The sequence below is a fragment of the Lissotriton helveticus genome, chromosome 1_1 (genome assembly GCF_964261635.1).
Source record: "Lissotriton helveticus chromosome 1_1, aLisHel1.1, whole genome shotgun sequence".
Taxonomy (NCBI): Eukaryota; Metazoa; Chordata; class Amphibia; order Caudata; family Salamandridae; genus Lissotriton; species Lissotriton helveticus.
The window spans coordinates 644,989,200-645,005,638 of NC_136057.1; the positions used below are offsets into that span (position 1 = coordinate 644,989,200).

The window sequence follows — 16,439 nt, forward strand, 5'->3', positions numbered from 1 at the left end:
CCGGTGACTAGCCCCCAAAAGCTTGTTTCTCTGGCTGGGCTGTAACTGGATCCTCGAAAATGTGAAAGTACATATTATAAACCTTTTCCAGGAAACAGCTACAAAGTTCATACAAAGTCTATTTGGAATATTTATAAAAAGTCCAATTTAATGGTAAAGATGTATTTTTAATTAATATTTAGGAAAAGCAACATTTAGAAAGTTACCGTTTACCTTCCTGACTCTCCAGTAGACTAATAAGCTTTAACCAACTGCCAGCTTGCCTGCCAGTGCTGACCCTAATAAGGTCTGAAAACTGCTCCCAGAGCAGAAACAATAGCCTGGGTGTGAAAACGTGTGTTTCTCCCTTTGCAGGGTGGGCAGGTAGGAAGTACCCAGAAACACATTTCTGTATGTGTGGTGTTTAGTCCTCCAATTGCCCAGAGCTGCCCCTCATTTTTTTTAAACCTTGACTAGCTATGCATTTTGTGTAGCCACCTGTGGGAGTGTGAATAATGTGTGCCACTCAGGGTTTGGAGGGTAGATATATCTTTATTTACCCGGAGCGCCGGGAAACACCGCTTATCTCTCTACCGCGGTCGGCGCCTATCAAGATGGCCGCCTTCCGCTTCCGCCGGTACCCTTCCGGTTCCGGCCCAAAAGACTAGACCGTCACCACATATCTCCCCCCTTTACACAATAATAACAAGCACTAAGTCTTACTGTTAGTCCATCTCAAAGTCCTTGAATCTTTCTGGAACTCTCACCCTCCTTCCGGCTCTCGTCACCTTCACTCCCTCGCTTAGTTCTCTGCTTTGTCCTTCTGACCTCCGTTCCCCGGTTCTTGCCTTCACGCTAATCTCCTCAGTTCCTTTCTCTCCTCTGTCTACGCCCTTCTCTTCCTGATGTCCTCGGACCTCCTCGTTATCATTTCCCGTTCCATCTTCCACGTGCGATCTGCCTTCTCCCACTTGCTCGTTTCTCTGTCCTCCACGTCCTTCTTCACTCGTCTCCATATTCTCTATCTCCTCGCCTCCATCTGTTCTCCAATTCAAGATCATACTGCATTTAGCCATTCTGTCCTGCGACCACACCTTTCCATCACTTAGCAGTGCAGATCTTGCATATGGTTCTAGTACCTGTAGGGGTGGGGTGAACTTGCTTTCCCCTTTTCTTTTGAGCGTAGGTATTTTCACTCTCACCCAATCGCCTCTATCCAATGTCGCTCCTTGGACTCCATGTCGTTTGTTGAAATGTTCAGTGTATGTTTCCTGTGCTCTTTGCAAGTTTCTTTTGACCACCGCTGGAGACCATTTGCTCTACACAACCATCTTCCTCCACACAGCATTGTCCTTTGTGAAAGGTTCTCTTACCCGTAGCACTTTGAATGGGCTGTAACCCGTACTTCCTGGAGTGATCCTGTAGGCCCATATCATTTTTGGCAACTCCTTCTCCCAGTCCAATCCATCGTTGATGGCCGCTTGAATTGTGCCCATGATCACCCTGTTGAAACGTTCAACTTGTCCATTCCCTGAGGGATGATATATAGGTGTGTGCTTGACCTCTATGCCATTTCTTGACACAAACGCTTCCCATTTCGCAGACGTAAATTGTGGTCCATTGTCACAGATAATCACGTTCGGGATTCCCTCCTTGAGGAACGCATTCCTGAGGAAAGAAATGACGGCTTCTGTATCCATAACTTCCTGCACCTCAATCTCCGGCCATTTGGAGTACTTGTCAATCAACACTACCACATATTTTTGCAGTCCTTCCTTGTCAAGAATGGGTCCCATGATGTCAACAGACACCATCTCCCAGGGTCCTTCTGGAATAGGGAATCGTCCCAAAGGAGGTCTCATTACACTTTGTGATTTGTCGGCCCTTGCGCACGACTCACATTGCCTCACGTATCTCTCTACCTGGGAGTCGATGGCTGGCCACCAGTACATCTGTCTAGCCAAGACTTTGGTCTTTGTGATACCCTGGTGTCCTTCGTGCAGCAACGCCAGTAAATGGTCAATCACCCCTTGGGGGGGCACCACCTTGTCACCCCTTAACAGGAACACGGGATTCTCTCCCAGTGACATCTCGTCCCGGACTTCCCAGTACCTCCGTAATGTTTCTCTGAGATGTCTCTTCTCAGGCCATCCATGGACGACATACCCTTTTACTGCTTCCAGATCTTCGTCCAATTTGTACGCCTCTTCCCACTCTTGGGCACTTATTACTCCTTCCATGTCCTGGACGGTGGCCACCACGTAACCCTTCCATTTCGGGGTCTCTTGCGTGTCTGTTCCTTCCTTTGCTGCTGCCCGGCTCAGGAAGTCAGCTACCTTATTTTGTGGCCCTGGTATGTGCTCCATATCGTACATGAAATCCAGAAGTCTCAATGTCATTTTGGCTATTCTGGGAGTGGCGTGGGCATGGCCACATGATGTCAGTACCTTTACCAATGGCTTGTGGTCAGTTCTCACCAGGAATTTTGCTCCCCACAAGTATTGCCTGAATCTCTCCATTCCCCACACCACTGCCAACATCTCCTTCTCAATGACGCTAAACTTTTCTTCATTCGGCGCCAAAGATCTCGATGCAAAACTGATGGAGGATAACTCTCCCTTCTCTGATTTCTGCATCAATACCGCCCCAAGGCCTTTTTCACTGGCATCAGTGGTGAGGATAGAGTAGGCATCCGGATCAAACCCTGTTAGCGGTATCGTCGTACTGAGTTCTTGTTTCAGTTTGGCGAATTCTTCTTGTTCTGCCTCTCGCCATTGGAAGCCATTCTTTTCCTTAAGTAGTTGGCGCATGCAATGAGTTTCAGTGGCAAAGTTGGGAATAAATTTGCTATAGTACTCCGCCATCCCCAGGAATGATCTGACATCCTCCTTCTTCTCTGGTGCTGGCGCGTCCACGATTGCCTGCATGTTAGCCCTCTTTGGCTCAATTCCTCTCTCGCTCACTTCATGTCCAAGGTACGTTACTGATGGCACCCCCAGCTTGCACTTGGACCATTCTGCCGTCAATCCGTTTGCCTGCAGGGTGCGTAGTACCTGATGCAATCTTTCATTGTGGTCCTGTTTGGATGTTCCCATGATCAGGATGTCATCTTGGAAGAACTGGACGCCACCGATCTTCCTGAAAAGACTATGCATCAGATTTTGGAACACAGCTGCTGCAGATGCTAGCCCAAATGGCATCCTGACAAATTTGTAGCAACCGAAAGGGGTGATGAAAGACGTGAGATGGCTGCACGAAGGATGGAGTTTCACCTGGTGGTAAGCTGAAGACAAGTCCAACGTGGAGAACCACCTGATACCTTTCGTTTTCGCCAACATCTCGTTGATGCGGGGAAGAGGGAATTTGTCGACCAAGATGTTTTTGTTCAATTCCCTCAGATCGATGCACAGCCTCACCTTCCCATTCGGTTTCTGGGCCACCACTATGGGTGAGAGCCACTCCGAGCTTTCTATGGCTTGTATGACCCCGCTTTTTTCCAGTCTGTCCAATTCCGCTTGGACCGCCTCCCGACATCTGAGCGGGATGTTCCGTACCTTGTGCACCACCGGCGTGGCTCCCTCCTTCAATTTTATGAGGTGTTGGTATTTGACCAGTTCACCTATTTGTCCACCAAACACCTTGGGGTACTCCCTGCGCCATGCTTCTGTGTCACAGTTTTGGTCCATGTCCATCAACAGAATCTTCTCCACTCCACCAGGGTTGAGTTGTATCCCCAACGCTCCCTGGTCCTTCCAACTGAGCACAGACGGTCCTTTCACCGCCACGTAAAGCTTACACATGGCCTGTCGGCCCTTGAACTCAAACAGCAAAGGGCAGTACCCTAGCATCGGTATCCTCTGCTCCGTATACGTGACTGGTCGTATATCCATTGGTCGTAGTTCTTCCTTCACCTTTGCCATGAATTCTCTGCCCCACACTTGTTTTTGGATTATGGAGATGGGTGCTCCTCTGTCCGCAATCATTTCTATGGGCACTCCTCCTATCTGCATGTCCAATTTAGGTTTGTCCGATTCCGTGCCTCCTACGTCTAGTATCTGGGCATCAATGTATAGAAACTCCTGCTGGTCGTCCTCATCCGTTCGGCTCGCCTCTTCTTCATGCTGTTCCTGGTCCACGTACCTGACTGTGGTCCCTCTTGGCTTACAACGGCATACCTTCTCGTAGTGACCGAAGGTACTACAGTATGTGCATTTCGCTCTAAATGCAGGGCATGCCTTGTCATTCCCCAAATGCGCAGTGCTCCCGCACCGGTAACAACATAGCCTTCCGCCTCTGCCTGCTTTCTGGGCTGCTCCTCCGGACTGTTGCAGACCCTTTTTGTAGTCTTGACTCCTTGTCGTGTCCTTCTGCTTAGTCTTCTCTCCTCTATTGTTTGTCATTATCCTGCACACTGTCTGGGCGCCCCCCGTGTCTTTTCTAGCTGCTTGCGCACAATGTTTCGACATCTCCGCCTTCTTCACCATGGCCCAAACTTCCTTCAAGGGCGCATCACCATTCACCCACAGCTTCTCTTGAACGTTCGTGCTCGTAGTGTGCATGATGATTTGATCACGGATGAGCTCATCGTGGAGAGGACCAAATTTGCATGTGAGGGCCAGTTTTTGGAGCACCGCCACATATTCATCCACTGTCTCACCTCCTCCCTGCTTCCTGTGGAAGAAACTGTGCCTGTCGATAGCCACGCACACCACCGGTCTGTAGTGCGCGTCCAGGTCTGAAATAGCGTGGCTGAAGACATCATCATCATCATTGGCTCTCTGCTCTTTCACGATGGTATCGAACACTCTAATGCCTTCCGGCCCCAGATTGTGCAGTAGTATCTTCAACCTCCGCTTACTTGAGTACGCCGCTCCGCTCTCCTCTTCAAGTGCCTCCAAATAGTTCTGGAAGTACCTCTTCCAGTCTTCCCAGGGCATCGCCGGCTCCCCTCTGGAAGGAAAGAACGGAACCATCTGCGTGAGAGATGTGGATTGCGCCGCCATTTTTCTGACCACGATGGGGTTGACCGGAACTGGGTTGTCGCAGTTGCGGGGGCTACCTGGAGCTTGGCGTTGATCTGCGTTTACCCCACTGCTCCCTCCGGCCGTCGCACTTCCTGACTCTGTGTCCGTGTCTCTTTGGGGACGTGGCCCAGCACCCCCGTCACTCTCCGACTTTCCACTCCGGACAAGGAGCTCCGCCAGCTTTGCGTAGGGTTCACTGCCACGGGGTGGTGTGCTCCCCTTCACTGACCGCCGAGAGCTTCACCTCTGTGTCCCTCTCCGGCTCGTTTTCCCCTGGGGCAGGCTGTGTGGCACTCTGGGATCCAAGCCACGTGACTGTCCCGGGTGGAGGGGACACCTGTGCCTAGTCCCAAGCCCTTCCACGGGCTCTTATGAGTGGACTCGATGTGCTTGTCCGAGGAAAGCTGCATGTGAGGCCCCCTTAGGGCCACTGGTAATAGTGGGGTGGGCGCGGGCGGCACCGGCGCCTATCGCCGTCCTCTGCCGCGCTCCGGGTCGGAATGGACGCTCCTCGTGAGGGCGGGGCGTCCGTCGCGTTGTTCTCGTCACCGCGGCGAACTCCGTGTAGAGCAGGAGCCGCCGTGGAGAGCACCACTCGTCGCCACTGTGGGAGTGTGAATAATGTGTGCCACTCAGGGTTTGGAGGGTAGATATATCTTTATTTACCCTGAGCGCCGGGAAACACCGCTTATCTCTCTACCGCGGTCGGCGCCTATCAAGATGGCCGCCTTCCGCTTCCGCCGGTACCCTTCCGGTTCCGGCCCAAAAGACTAGACCGTCACCACACCACCAGTAATTTAAAAAACAAAAGCTGACTTGCAAGCCTTACTGCTTCCCAAATTCGCATACAGCTACCTTGGTTTCAAGTAATTGTTATTTTTCTACATGTTGTCCTCCATTCACCCCTTCATAACATAACATTGTTGTGTATGGAAACCGTTAATTTTTTCAAATTAAATAAATGAAAACAAAATATACATATATGAATATACATATATTTACATACATATATACATATATCTCTATATCTATGTATATATGTTTGAGTGTGAATTAGGAATATTAATGAGCTTTAAAGTAATTCTGTAAAATTTGCTGACAAAGAATGTCATGATGTGTTAGTTAAACACACAACAAATATTTTTAAAGACCATGCACCTGACCAGCTCCCTTGTCATGCATATAAAAATATAGAAGGAGTTCATAATTGTATGGATGTCAGGATTTCATTCAGACACTAATGCCTTTTTAATGTGCCTCACAAATCCTGCCCGACATTAAGAAACAGGAACCATGCTTCTACTGCCGCCATGTACTGCTTGTACTCTCATCTTGTTAGGCTAATTAGATGTCCTGAAATAGCAGAGAAACAAATGCTTACTGGGCAGACTCTGGCAATCATTGAATGAATCTGCTTGGTGCTGCCGCTGTTATCTGTCAGCCGCTCTTTGAAGAAGAAATACACTTTGGCATCATTAGGATGTGAACCATCTGGGAGGAGCTGCGCATCCACAAAAATTGGCTCTGAAAGAAATTAATTAAATGGTAGATTCTTACAACACAATGGAAGTTTTCATCTTGAATTAAAAAGTTGTGCTTGGCTTACACATTGTTATGAAATACGTATTTTTTGTGTAAATGTTTCTGGAATGTTCAATTACATGACTGGCTTTTATTTCCAGTCATCCACATCTATACTAAAGAAGGCCACACAGCCCCAGGCAAAACTCAGTGCTACAATTCTGACTTTTTTTTACAGGGTGCACAAACATGTTTTTAAAATTCCCTAAGATTGTGGTGTGATTCACTGAGCAACAATGTAAAAATAATACGCTACTAACGTGCAAACGTTTTTTTTTAAGTTAGGACTTTATCATACAGGCATCTTTAAAGAAGTGAGCATCATAAAGCACCTTTACAAAGAAAGTCTCTTTTTCACACCAACTGAGGGGTGCTCTTCATTTAAACAGAAACTATTCTGTAACACTGACAATTGGATACGTTTAATCTCTTATGGCATTTAACTGTCCTCTATCAGTTATCTCAATTTATCTAAAACCAAAAAAAATGCCACAGCACCCGACTTGCACCTCACAGAAATTGACACCTGTAGCCACAAGGCAATTATCCAATATGGAGAAAAAAATGAAGCATCGTGTCCAGGGAGAGGGAATGCCTTAGAGTGTCAACTCCTTCCTTGGACTCCCGTCTACTTGCTCTGATTCAACTCCCATGTAATTTATACCATCCCAGTCCTACTATCCACTAGGAAAAACGTTTTAAACTAAAGAAAAGGAGTCCCTGGGAAACAAGAACTTGATCTATGGCCTATCAAATTTTTGCAGAGCTATGGAATAGGGATTTTTCTATTTCCTTGACCCAACCTTCAACCCCTTTGCTTGTGGGGGCTGGAATATGGAGGGGTAGATTGGATGGTCAATCCACCCAAATATGGATAACCCGGGGCATGGATAGAGTTATTACTACATAATAAGTGAGTGATAGTGATTCCTTACAGCCCGTTTCTATGTTGTCAATTCTTGATGAACACAGACAAAAATACCCACTGCGCATGTTTAGTGGTAAATTTATTATGAAGCCTTAGAAGCTTAGAAACAGTAGAAAATTGAATACAAAATAATTGGATGATGTACAATTACGAGTGTATTGGCTCCTCCGCTAAGGCAGAGGAGCGTCGCCCCACTGCTGCTGTGCAGCAGTAAAAGAAAGGAAAAATAAAATGATAATAACACAATGTTATTATAATTGTATTCTTCTCTGTTGCTGCAGCATGAGGGCGGAGCTGCTCTGCTGACAGAGCAGGGTAGGAGTGGTGGGCACACTAAAGTGAGCATGATGCTTTGACCGGCCTTCTCGGACCAGCCAGATAGTCATGCGCACTTTAGCATGTAAACATGCCCAGACACCCAGTCCCCGTCTCAGCACGGAACCACGGACCAATCATTGCAGCATTGTGATTGATTTAGGGAGCCAATCACAACACTGCATTGAATTGTGACTGGGTCAGGGAAGCCTGGCTGCTTCCTGTTCGGCAGAGGAGCGACAATGTGGGACAGAGTGGCGAGGAGGTAAGTTAATTTTCCTTTTTTTTTTTTACAATTATGGCTCCTTATACCTTAGCCGACCCCCCCCCCCCCTCTCCCCCACCCCAGATCAGTGCTGGCCACCACTGCCAAAAAGAAAGCTGAGTGAAATATTCAAGCTTTGTTAACTGAAAACATAAAAAGGTACTTTTATAACTAACATACACACACGTAAACGCTTTATCAGCCAGGTGCTTTTTCAAAAGACACAAACAATTCATTTGAGTCTTAAGAAAATAAATAGCCAGATTATCACTGATGATGTCTGTTTAAGTCACAATGCAGCAAATTGAATCCACTCAAATCCCAATTCAGACTTAGAGGACTTGTCCTCACTGAGGAAGTAAGAAGATTCACTCAATGAAAGCACTAAGCCAGTTCAATAAAATAGTAAGGCATATGGACGAAATATGGACCCCACTTTCTATCTCTTATTACTTATAATCAGCTTTCTGGATGCTTAGAACAAAAAAAGAATTAGATGTTAGTTACAGAAATGTAGGATAATGATTGATTGCAAAAGATTTTAGAACAAATTACACAAGAATGAATTATACTTTGAAGTTCAAATGTGTTATTATAAGCTTATAGTAAAGAGCATTCGATTTTTACATCAATATTAATATTGGTATTATTATTCTTTTATAATTGTCACATATATGGGATTTCATCATATCTCAGTAATACGTCTTTTATTATTATTATTATGTTAAAATAATAGGAATAGTATTAATTGTATCAGTGAAAATACTGATGCAGAATAATAATAATAATAATAATAAGTAGAAGAATGATGCTTCATTCCCTCATATCAAACTAACTAAACAAAAATAAACCACACTGCGAGCAAAGGCCTGATGATATCCCATTTGACAGATGGACTGGTCTCAGCAACCAAAACATTTGATCACATAATCCTCAAACTAAAAAAACTGCATTGGCTTTCCAACACAGAAAGAACAACGTTAAGGAAGGTGTGCATAAGGTTCAAAGACATCTATTCTGTGTAAATCAATTTTATTTTCTTCTTCCTACAAAATTCAGAAATAAATAAACCTCTAAAGAGCACAGATATACCCAGGCTTGACTCCATCTCAAGAGCAGTATCCCCCTTCTGGAAAACTCCTTCGAGCTCAAATGAGAGATCACGAGGATCTCATATATTTTGTAAAAAGAAATGTATTACAAGCAGCACTTAAATTGTCAACCAAACAGATCCTAGATTCTCACTATTATGTAGCCACCTCTTTCTCCCATCCCTCTCCTTAATCCCTTGCCTTTTGTCTATGTGCTATCAACTCATTTTTCTCCATCCTCTCTACTCTCCCGTTCCTCCCTACCCTCTAGATAACACTTACTAGTATTGCTATAATCTCTTTTCGCCTCTATCAGGAACAAATAGATTGTTAAAACAACTATTTACTATGGTTGGTAGGTTTTTCAACTACGAGTTCTCTAGCATTCTCTGTAACTCGAGACATCTGACTCCATTTGTTTGTTTAATTATAAAGCACCTGAACACATCCATGGTAGGATACACATTATAAAACCAATAGGTTTGGTTTGAATTTTAGCCATAACTAAAACATTATAAACAGCCTCCAGTAGTGATAAAGAAATAAAACAAACATTTTGCTTTCTGAATATATGACATGGGGAATTTAATTTGTGATGGTTTCAGATCCAGAGAAAGCACTCTATAGGAGCTGGCAGAATATACCAAGCAGCCAACATCATCAGGTAAGGGGTAATACTTCACTGGGTGGATGAAGGCCCGCTATATATGTATCTTAAAGACCCGTTCTCAATATGCCTTGTAGACAGCTGCACTGTGAAGCCAGCCTAAAATATATAGTAAACGAAAATAAAAATAGAGGAGTTATTGTAATGTGTGCATTAAAATGAAGAAATGGAAAACACAATTTGCATCATTGCTGAAATGTCATAATTCCATTTATAGAGTTCCATTGACAGGGATTCCATTTCTATTCCAAAAGGATTTGGCATAAGGAGAAAATGGAATGCAGCATATGATAATGTTACAATAGTGCTACTTACAGATTGCACTGAGTAGCTTTTTGTGAGTGGAGGTCTGAAAATATTAACTTTTGATTGCACATCTGTGCTCTCTGTTTTGTTAGAAGGGGTGTGCAGAAAGGTTTAGTAACTGATGAATAGACACGTTTTTCACAATGTGTCTTCATCCAGGAGGTAGTGCTTCCTGGTAGGGTGATATTCTCTGGACAAGCATGCATAAATGTGCATTGTGTGGGTAGCTACATAGAAATAATGCAGCTTTACTGGCACACTGACACAAAAGTACATTGTTTTCGCACTCAACCAGTTCCCATTTCAGAGAAGTATGCCAAGAACATGAAAGATGTACTGGTCACAACTCCAGATGTGTTGGGCGGAAGGGGGGTTGTAGGAGAAGAAAGATTATAAGCATCTAAGCCCTTGGATCTTTAAGGTGCTGGCCATCAATTGTTTGGCTGTTCGTCCTCAGTGTCCCAATACTCTTCCTTTTGAAATCTGTGCTAGTTCAAAATCAGTCGATACTGAGGGCAGCACTGCTGAGGTAGCGTATTCACAAGTATTGAACAAAATGACATTGAGTGCTGGTTCATAGAGATATAATAAGTAATATGATATCTGGGCTGCTAAATATAAACAAATGCAAACGTTTTTAGACTTTGTCGATAGACAGAAACTATGGCCCAGATATACTAATGCTTTGCGCAGGCTTTGCGTTACTTTTGTAACACAAACCTGACGCAAAGTGTTATGCTGGGATTTACAATCGGATAGTTTCTTAAAGTAAGGAAGTTGTGCTATGAGCTGCTTTACATAGCTTTGCATCCAGGGGACTTTCCATGGTCATTCCCATGCAAACCCCATACGTTTTGACACACATCTCTGTCTACAAACATTAATAGACTGGGATTTCCACCGCAATCATATGCCTTTTGGAGACAGAAGTAACAAGAAGAAATGTTTTCATTTCTCCTTGTTTCCCCTTCTTTGCATGTGTGCTGCATTGTACTGCACATATACAAAGCAGAAAAAGTGTGGAAGGATGTTTTTTGTAATAAAAGGGTCTCCGTGCAGTACAAAAACTATTGCTTACAGAACACACACACACGTGCACTAGGGCACAAGGGTGTCTGCAGTGGTGCGTGAAAACCTAAGTCCACTAGCACATGGAGACAGAAAAACTGCAACATATATTAGTAGGTATGGCACTGTTCGGATCTCTCGCTTTCGTGCAGTGCAGCACTGTCTTGCGTACATTGTTTGCACACCTGGGCCATTGTCTTTACCCTTAAATCCATGACGATGCATTCTCTAACTCTCCCATCTCTTCCCATTATTCTCCAACTAGTTTCCACCCACTTCTATGCCAACACCATTCATGTTAAGCTCTGTTCACATCAGCTGCTCGAACTGAGATAATATTTATTTGAGGCACTGCATGAAAATGAAATAAAAACAATTTGGAAACAAATATTTCTAGTAACCTTCCTCTTACCACTTAACCACTTAGAATTGTGTTGGTCAGTTCTGACTGCATTCCGCTTTGTTACACTTCGGAAAATGGCTGCATCAGTTCCCATGAAATCGATAAACATTCCTGAGAATAGTTCTTCATCTAGAGAATTAAATGAAGATAACAACGAGACATGCATTAATAATGTGTGAAGGTGGAAGTGCTATGAGCAAGAAATTATTACTGTGTCCTGCAGGAAGATAACCAAAACAGAATATATTCATAAAGCAAACTGTAACAAATAACCACATAAAGAGTTGATAAGCATGCAATATCAGCATCTATGCTGTTGGGACTGTATAATGAAGTCACACAAACAATTTAGAATTAAACTATTCACATGGAAGTAAAATATTGGCCACAATTTATGTTCACACAGATTAGAATGTATCTGGCCCAAGGAAATGCAAATGTACTCATTTAAAATACACGATTTCCCGGCGACCCATAATATTGCATATAGAAAAAATGCTAGTGTAATATATATGTTACATGTGAATTATTGTATTTATGTGAAGTTTTTATAGAGAAAGTGTTAACATACAGTACAATGATGGGCTGTAAATGAAGTATTTTCAAATTTCTTATGAATTTGCCAGTGTCTGAGTTACGTGTTAGGCTACGAGGGAGTGTTGTACATAGAAGAGAGACATGAACCCCAAGGACTTGAAGTACAGGATGATAGCATCGAGATATGTATTTATGAGTCTGTAAATTTAAAATCAGACCTATTGGTATTAAAGAGCTGGAATATGAACATTCGAATTCTGTGCACTGTTTGACTGGCTTTTCTGGATTCAATCTCTATGGAGTTATATGTGAAAAAAGACTGCAGTTTTGATTGCTAAAACTGTAATATGTTTAACCTGCCTCAATGTGATACTTGGGCCTATTCTCATGGTCAAGATGTGAGCACATACCTGGTCTACTTCAGAGTGGGTTTGGTTGAACTGAATAAAAGTGAAATATTTCTGGCCAGCATGAATATGCATTTACAGTTTTCATGATAATGCTGAGTTGGGTTTTAACATTAATGTTGCTTTGAAAGATGCCATCCAGATAACAGCCCTAAGATACCATAGCTGACGGCTAATTGATCATTGGATAGTGGTTCCACAACTAAACACGATATCCACTGGAGGTCTAACAAGACATCTGGGTTAGACACATGGCTTCACCCTGGGATAAAGGCTTCCAAATAACGTGGTAGGCAGAACTGAGTCACAGAGATATTTCTGCTCAGGAAAGGAATCAGGCAAGGGTAATCTGTGCCTCCCTATTATTTTTTTCTGTCAGATTTTGGGTCTACCAACATCAAGAAAGTGTGGATCTATCCAAAATTATATGAGAGCTTCTATGTTCTCTTGTATGTGCTGCTGAAACGTCTGTCTTAGAGTGCTGCAATGCAAACTGCTGCAAGTGTACACCTGTCAGGAGATGCAACACCTCTTCTTAAATTTGCTGAAAATGAAGTAATGAGTAAAACATTTGGAAAATAGAGACAATGCAGAATATGTTCTTACCCTACACACCATTTGCTTCAAATAACACTACAGAACCTAGAGGCAGAGGCCAGGTTTCTCCCCCACCTTGAGTATGATTTTATTAACTTGCTGTGAAAATGGTTCCAAGTCATCATGCTCCATGTTCTAAGTAAAATCCATAGGCCCTTACCAGATAAGGCTGCCTTAGACCTGCTGTTTGTTTAGGGTTTGTATAACAGAGATCATCTGATAGAAGACATCTCATGTGCCTCTAGTATTCCCCTTCTGTCAGATAGAGTAACACACTAGCAAGGCTTATCTGAATAGGTCTCTGATATTTAACATGCCTATAGTTACTAGTTTGGCAATGCTTTTCGCAGTAACCTATATTTCAAAAGGTACACATGATCAGACCAGACATATGTGATGCAGATTATATGGGAACGTGCAAGGAACTCCACAGGTGGGTGAAAAAGATTTTACATTTACACATTTTGCATTAATTAATGTTTCTATATAAAGAAAGTACTGAAAAACTGATAATTGGGAAAACCAGTTGCCAACCCCTTAATGTAAATGATCGTAATGTAGAGACTTTACAATGGATATGGGAAGCTCGTGCCAATGTCAAAAGATTCTACAAGTCGTAATTTTCCTAGCTGAAATACTTCTGAAATGTACACATATTAGTCAATCTTTGCAAAAGGTAGCCAGTCACGCACATTCGATCTGAAGTACCGGGATGTTTTTTTGAATTATGTCACGCATGTGAATTGGCCAAATATGCCTTCAAAACATGACTTTTTCTTACAGTTAACAGAATGCAATGATTACCTCCCTTTCCATGCTTAGAATGTCTTCATCATTTTACAGCTTGGTGCAAAACCACATGTGAACTTTATTACATAATTACCTTCTACCAGCTCTCAGTTTTTTTTTTTTCAGAACAAAAACCAGCTCTCAGTTTTTAACGAGACAGAACACTGATATTCAGTCTTGTGATATTTTAGGAATGAGTAGAGATAAAAGAGAATGCATACTCGCTTTGACAGATATAACTATCACGCACATATGTATGATGTACTATCACACTACAGTCAATTCAAAATGCAGTTACCTTTTTTTATTTATAGATTCCTCTCAAATGCATTCATGAGATACCAACACCATTTGCACGTCTCTCTAACTGTACACAGTCAGTGGTACTATGTTAACTACAAACGAAGGCTGGTGCAGTTCCATATTGGAGACTTGCGTAGCTTTGTACAGTCAATAAAATGCATGATTTGATTAGGTTCTTCAGACAAATGCCCTGATATGGACAAAGAGAAAGAAGGGTGCGCTAAAACATGAATGAATGAATATTGTATTTGTAAAGTGCGACTGTCGCCCAAAGGAGCATCCTGGTGGTGAGCAGTAAAAGAGAGGATTCATGACAGTGTGACTGAAAAGAGAACGAAGATCACTGAACAAGAGCGTCTAAGTACATCAAATGGTTCTGCCAGCAGCACAAGGGTTTTGTGTTAGCTTAGGTACAAGAATCTCCTATTCTCATAACAATCTATGGCTAGACTTACAGAGGACTGTGGATTGTTCAAATTCATGTTCTGCTTCTGTTAATAGATATTTGTGCCGCCCAGAATCCACCAGGAAGGTACTTTGCTTTTCACAATTACTGTCAATATTCACTTATCTTTCAATAATTTGGAGAGTAGAACATTGCTCTACGTTTTCTACAGCAAGGGACAAAGATTCGCCAAAGGGTTGTATTACATAGTTAATTCTTATTTCCATGTAGGTGATTGGAAACTGTGGATATTTCTATGATGTTAGTTACATACATCACACACCAAGCTTACCAAGATGATAGTGACCTCTCCTGCAATGTGAAGGGGAATTTTTCGAGGATCTCCTACTTAGTGATTGGCTCGCCTAATGTCAGGAATGTGCATAGAAGGTGATTGTGTCTGCCTTTCTGTCAACATTCCCTTTTGGACTGATTATTTTCCCTGGAACAACATTATTTTGCCTCTTATTTCTTGCAGTAACTTCCTGTTCATCATCCCCTGACCCTCTAGGTGAGCCTTGGTGTCTGTTGAGTCCCGGCAGACTAGAGTGGTAGGATGCTTTTAGTAATAGCATGAGTAAAAACTGAGCATGGGATATGTTTAACCTCTTCCGCGCTCATGACGGGCTCAGCTCTTCATGAGTTACGACGCTCGTACGCTCATGACGAGCTGAGCTCGTCATGTAACGCGGCTTTTTAAAAACCGTCGTGCACAGCGGGAAAACCGCTAGCGCGCATGCGGTTAAAGAATCTCATCTGTGTGTCCTCCCATGAGATGCTGAAAGTGTAACCAGTCGATCTGATATGTCTTCTCAGAGGCTGGCTGTCAGGTGCGAACATAATTGATCCCTTCCAACCCTGGTATGGTTGTGATCTTTCAATGTTGTAACCGACTGTGCCATTTGACCTTTTGTTAATTAAGCAATTATATGTATCTGGATATTCTTGATGAATGGCAAAAGCCTGATTAAGAAAAATCTCTTCAAAAAGTCAAAAGAAAAATGCTGCCTTGGACTGGCTGTTGCAAAATCACCCTAGGTTCATGGTTAACTATGCGTAATGGCACTATCACTATGATGGTCCTCGTGTCTGGATGCTTGGCCATTGATCAATCTCTATTCATACCTGAATGGTTTGACTAATCATGGCATTAACACATTGCCATTCTCTTTTATCTTGATAAAAAAAGAAAGCCCTAACTCAGTGTGTCTGGAACTGTACCCTACCGGGGAAATTCCTTTGGTTACTGTAGGTGAACACTAACAATATACTGTCTAAAGTGGGTGTTGAAAGTGGAGTTGCAGTTAACGGGGGCATATGGCCCTTACATCCGAGGAGTGATGTATAAAGCTTATATGCAGCAACCATGAAAATTAACTCAGTTGAGCATTAAGGAACAATTTAGGTTTCACAGGCACAAGGGTTCCTACTTCTCCAATGGTACAGGGACCTGGTGAGAAAAGGCTTCTAGGGAAGCAAATCAAGAGTTATTGTATTTAAAGCGTTGTGCTGCAGAGTAGTCAACCTGTAGGAAAAATCATGTTACACAAAAGGTAGAGGAACAGCTAAAAACTTGCAGTAATCCAGGCAGACCCTGGAGCGCTGCAAACTGGCCTTTTTGTGTGCCTTTATCAGGTTATTTGGCTGTGGTGAACCCAAAACATATCTGTCTACCACCCACCTTTGCAATTCCATCCTAAATCACATTGTGGTCCAATTTATACTCCAACAAGG

At 43.0% G+C, this 16,439-nt stretch overlaps 1 protein-coding gene across 1 annotated transcript in view; it reads right to left on the minus strand.

The window, feature by feature from the left end:
* SEMA3C (semaphorin 3C) overlaps nt 1-16,439 on the minus strand; it is a 740,455-nt gene that overhangs the window by 331,626 nt on the left and 392,390 nt on the right. Inside the window, exons 7-8 of the mRNA XM_078674175.1 lie at nt 11,637-11,756; nt 6,385-6,527 (exon numbers count right to left, since the gene is read on the minus strand). Coding sequence (XP_078530301.1) covers nt 6,385-6,527; nt 11,637-11,756 — 263 coding nt within the window. The remainder of the gene's footprint in view (nt 1-6,384; nt 6,528-11,636; nt 11,757-16,439) is intronic.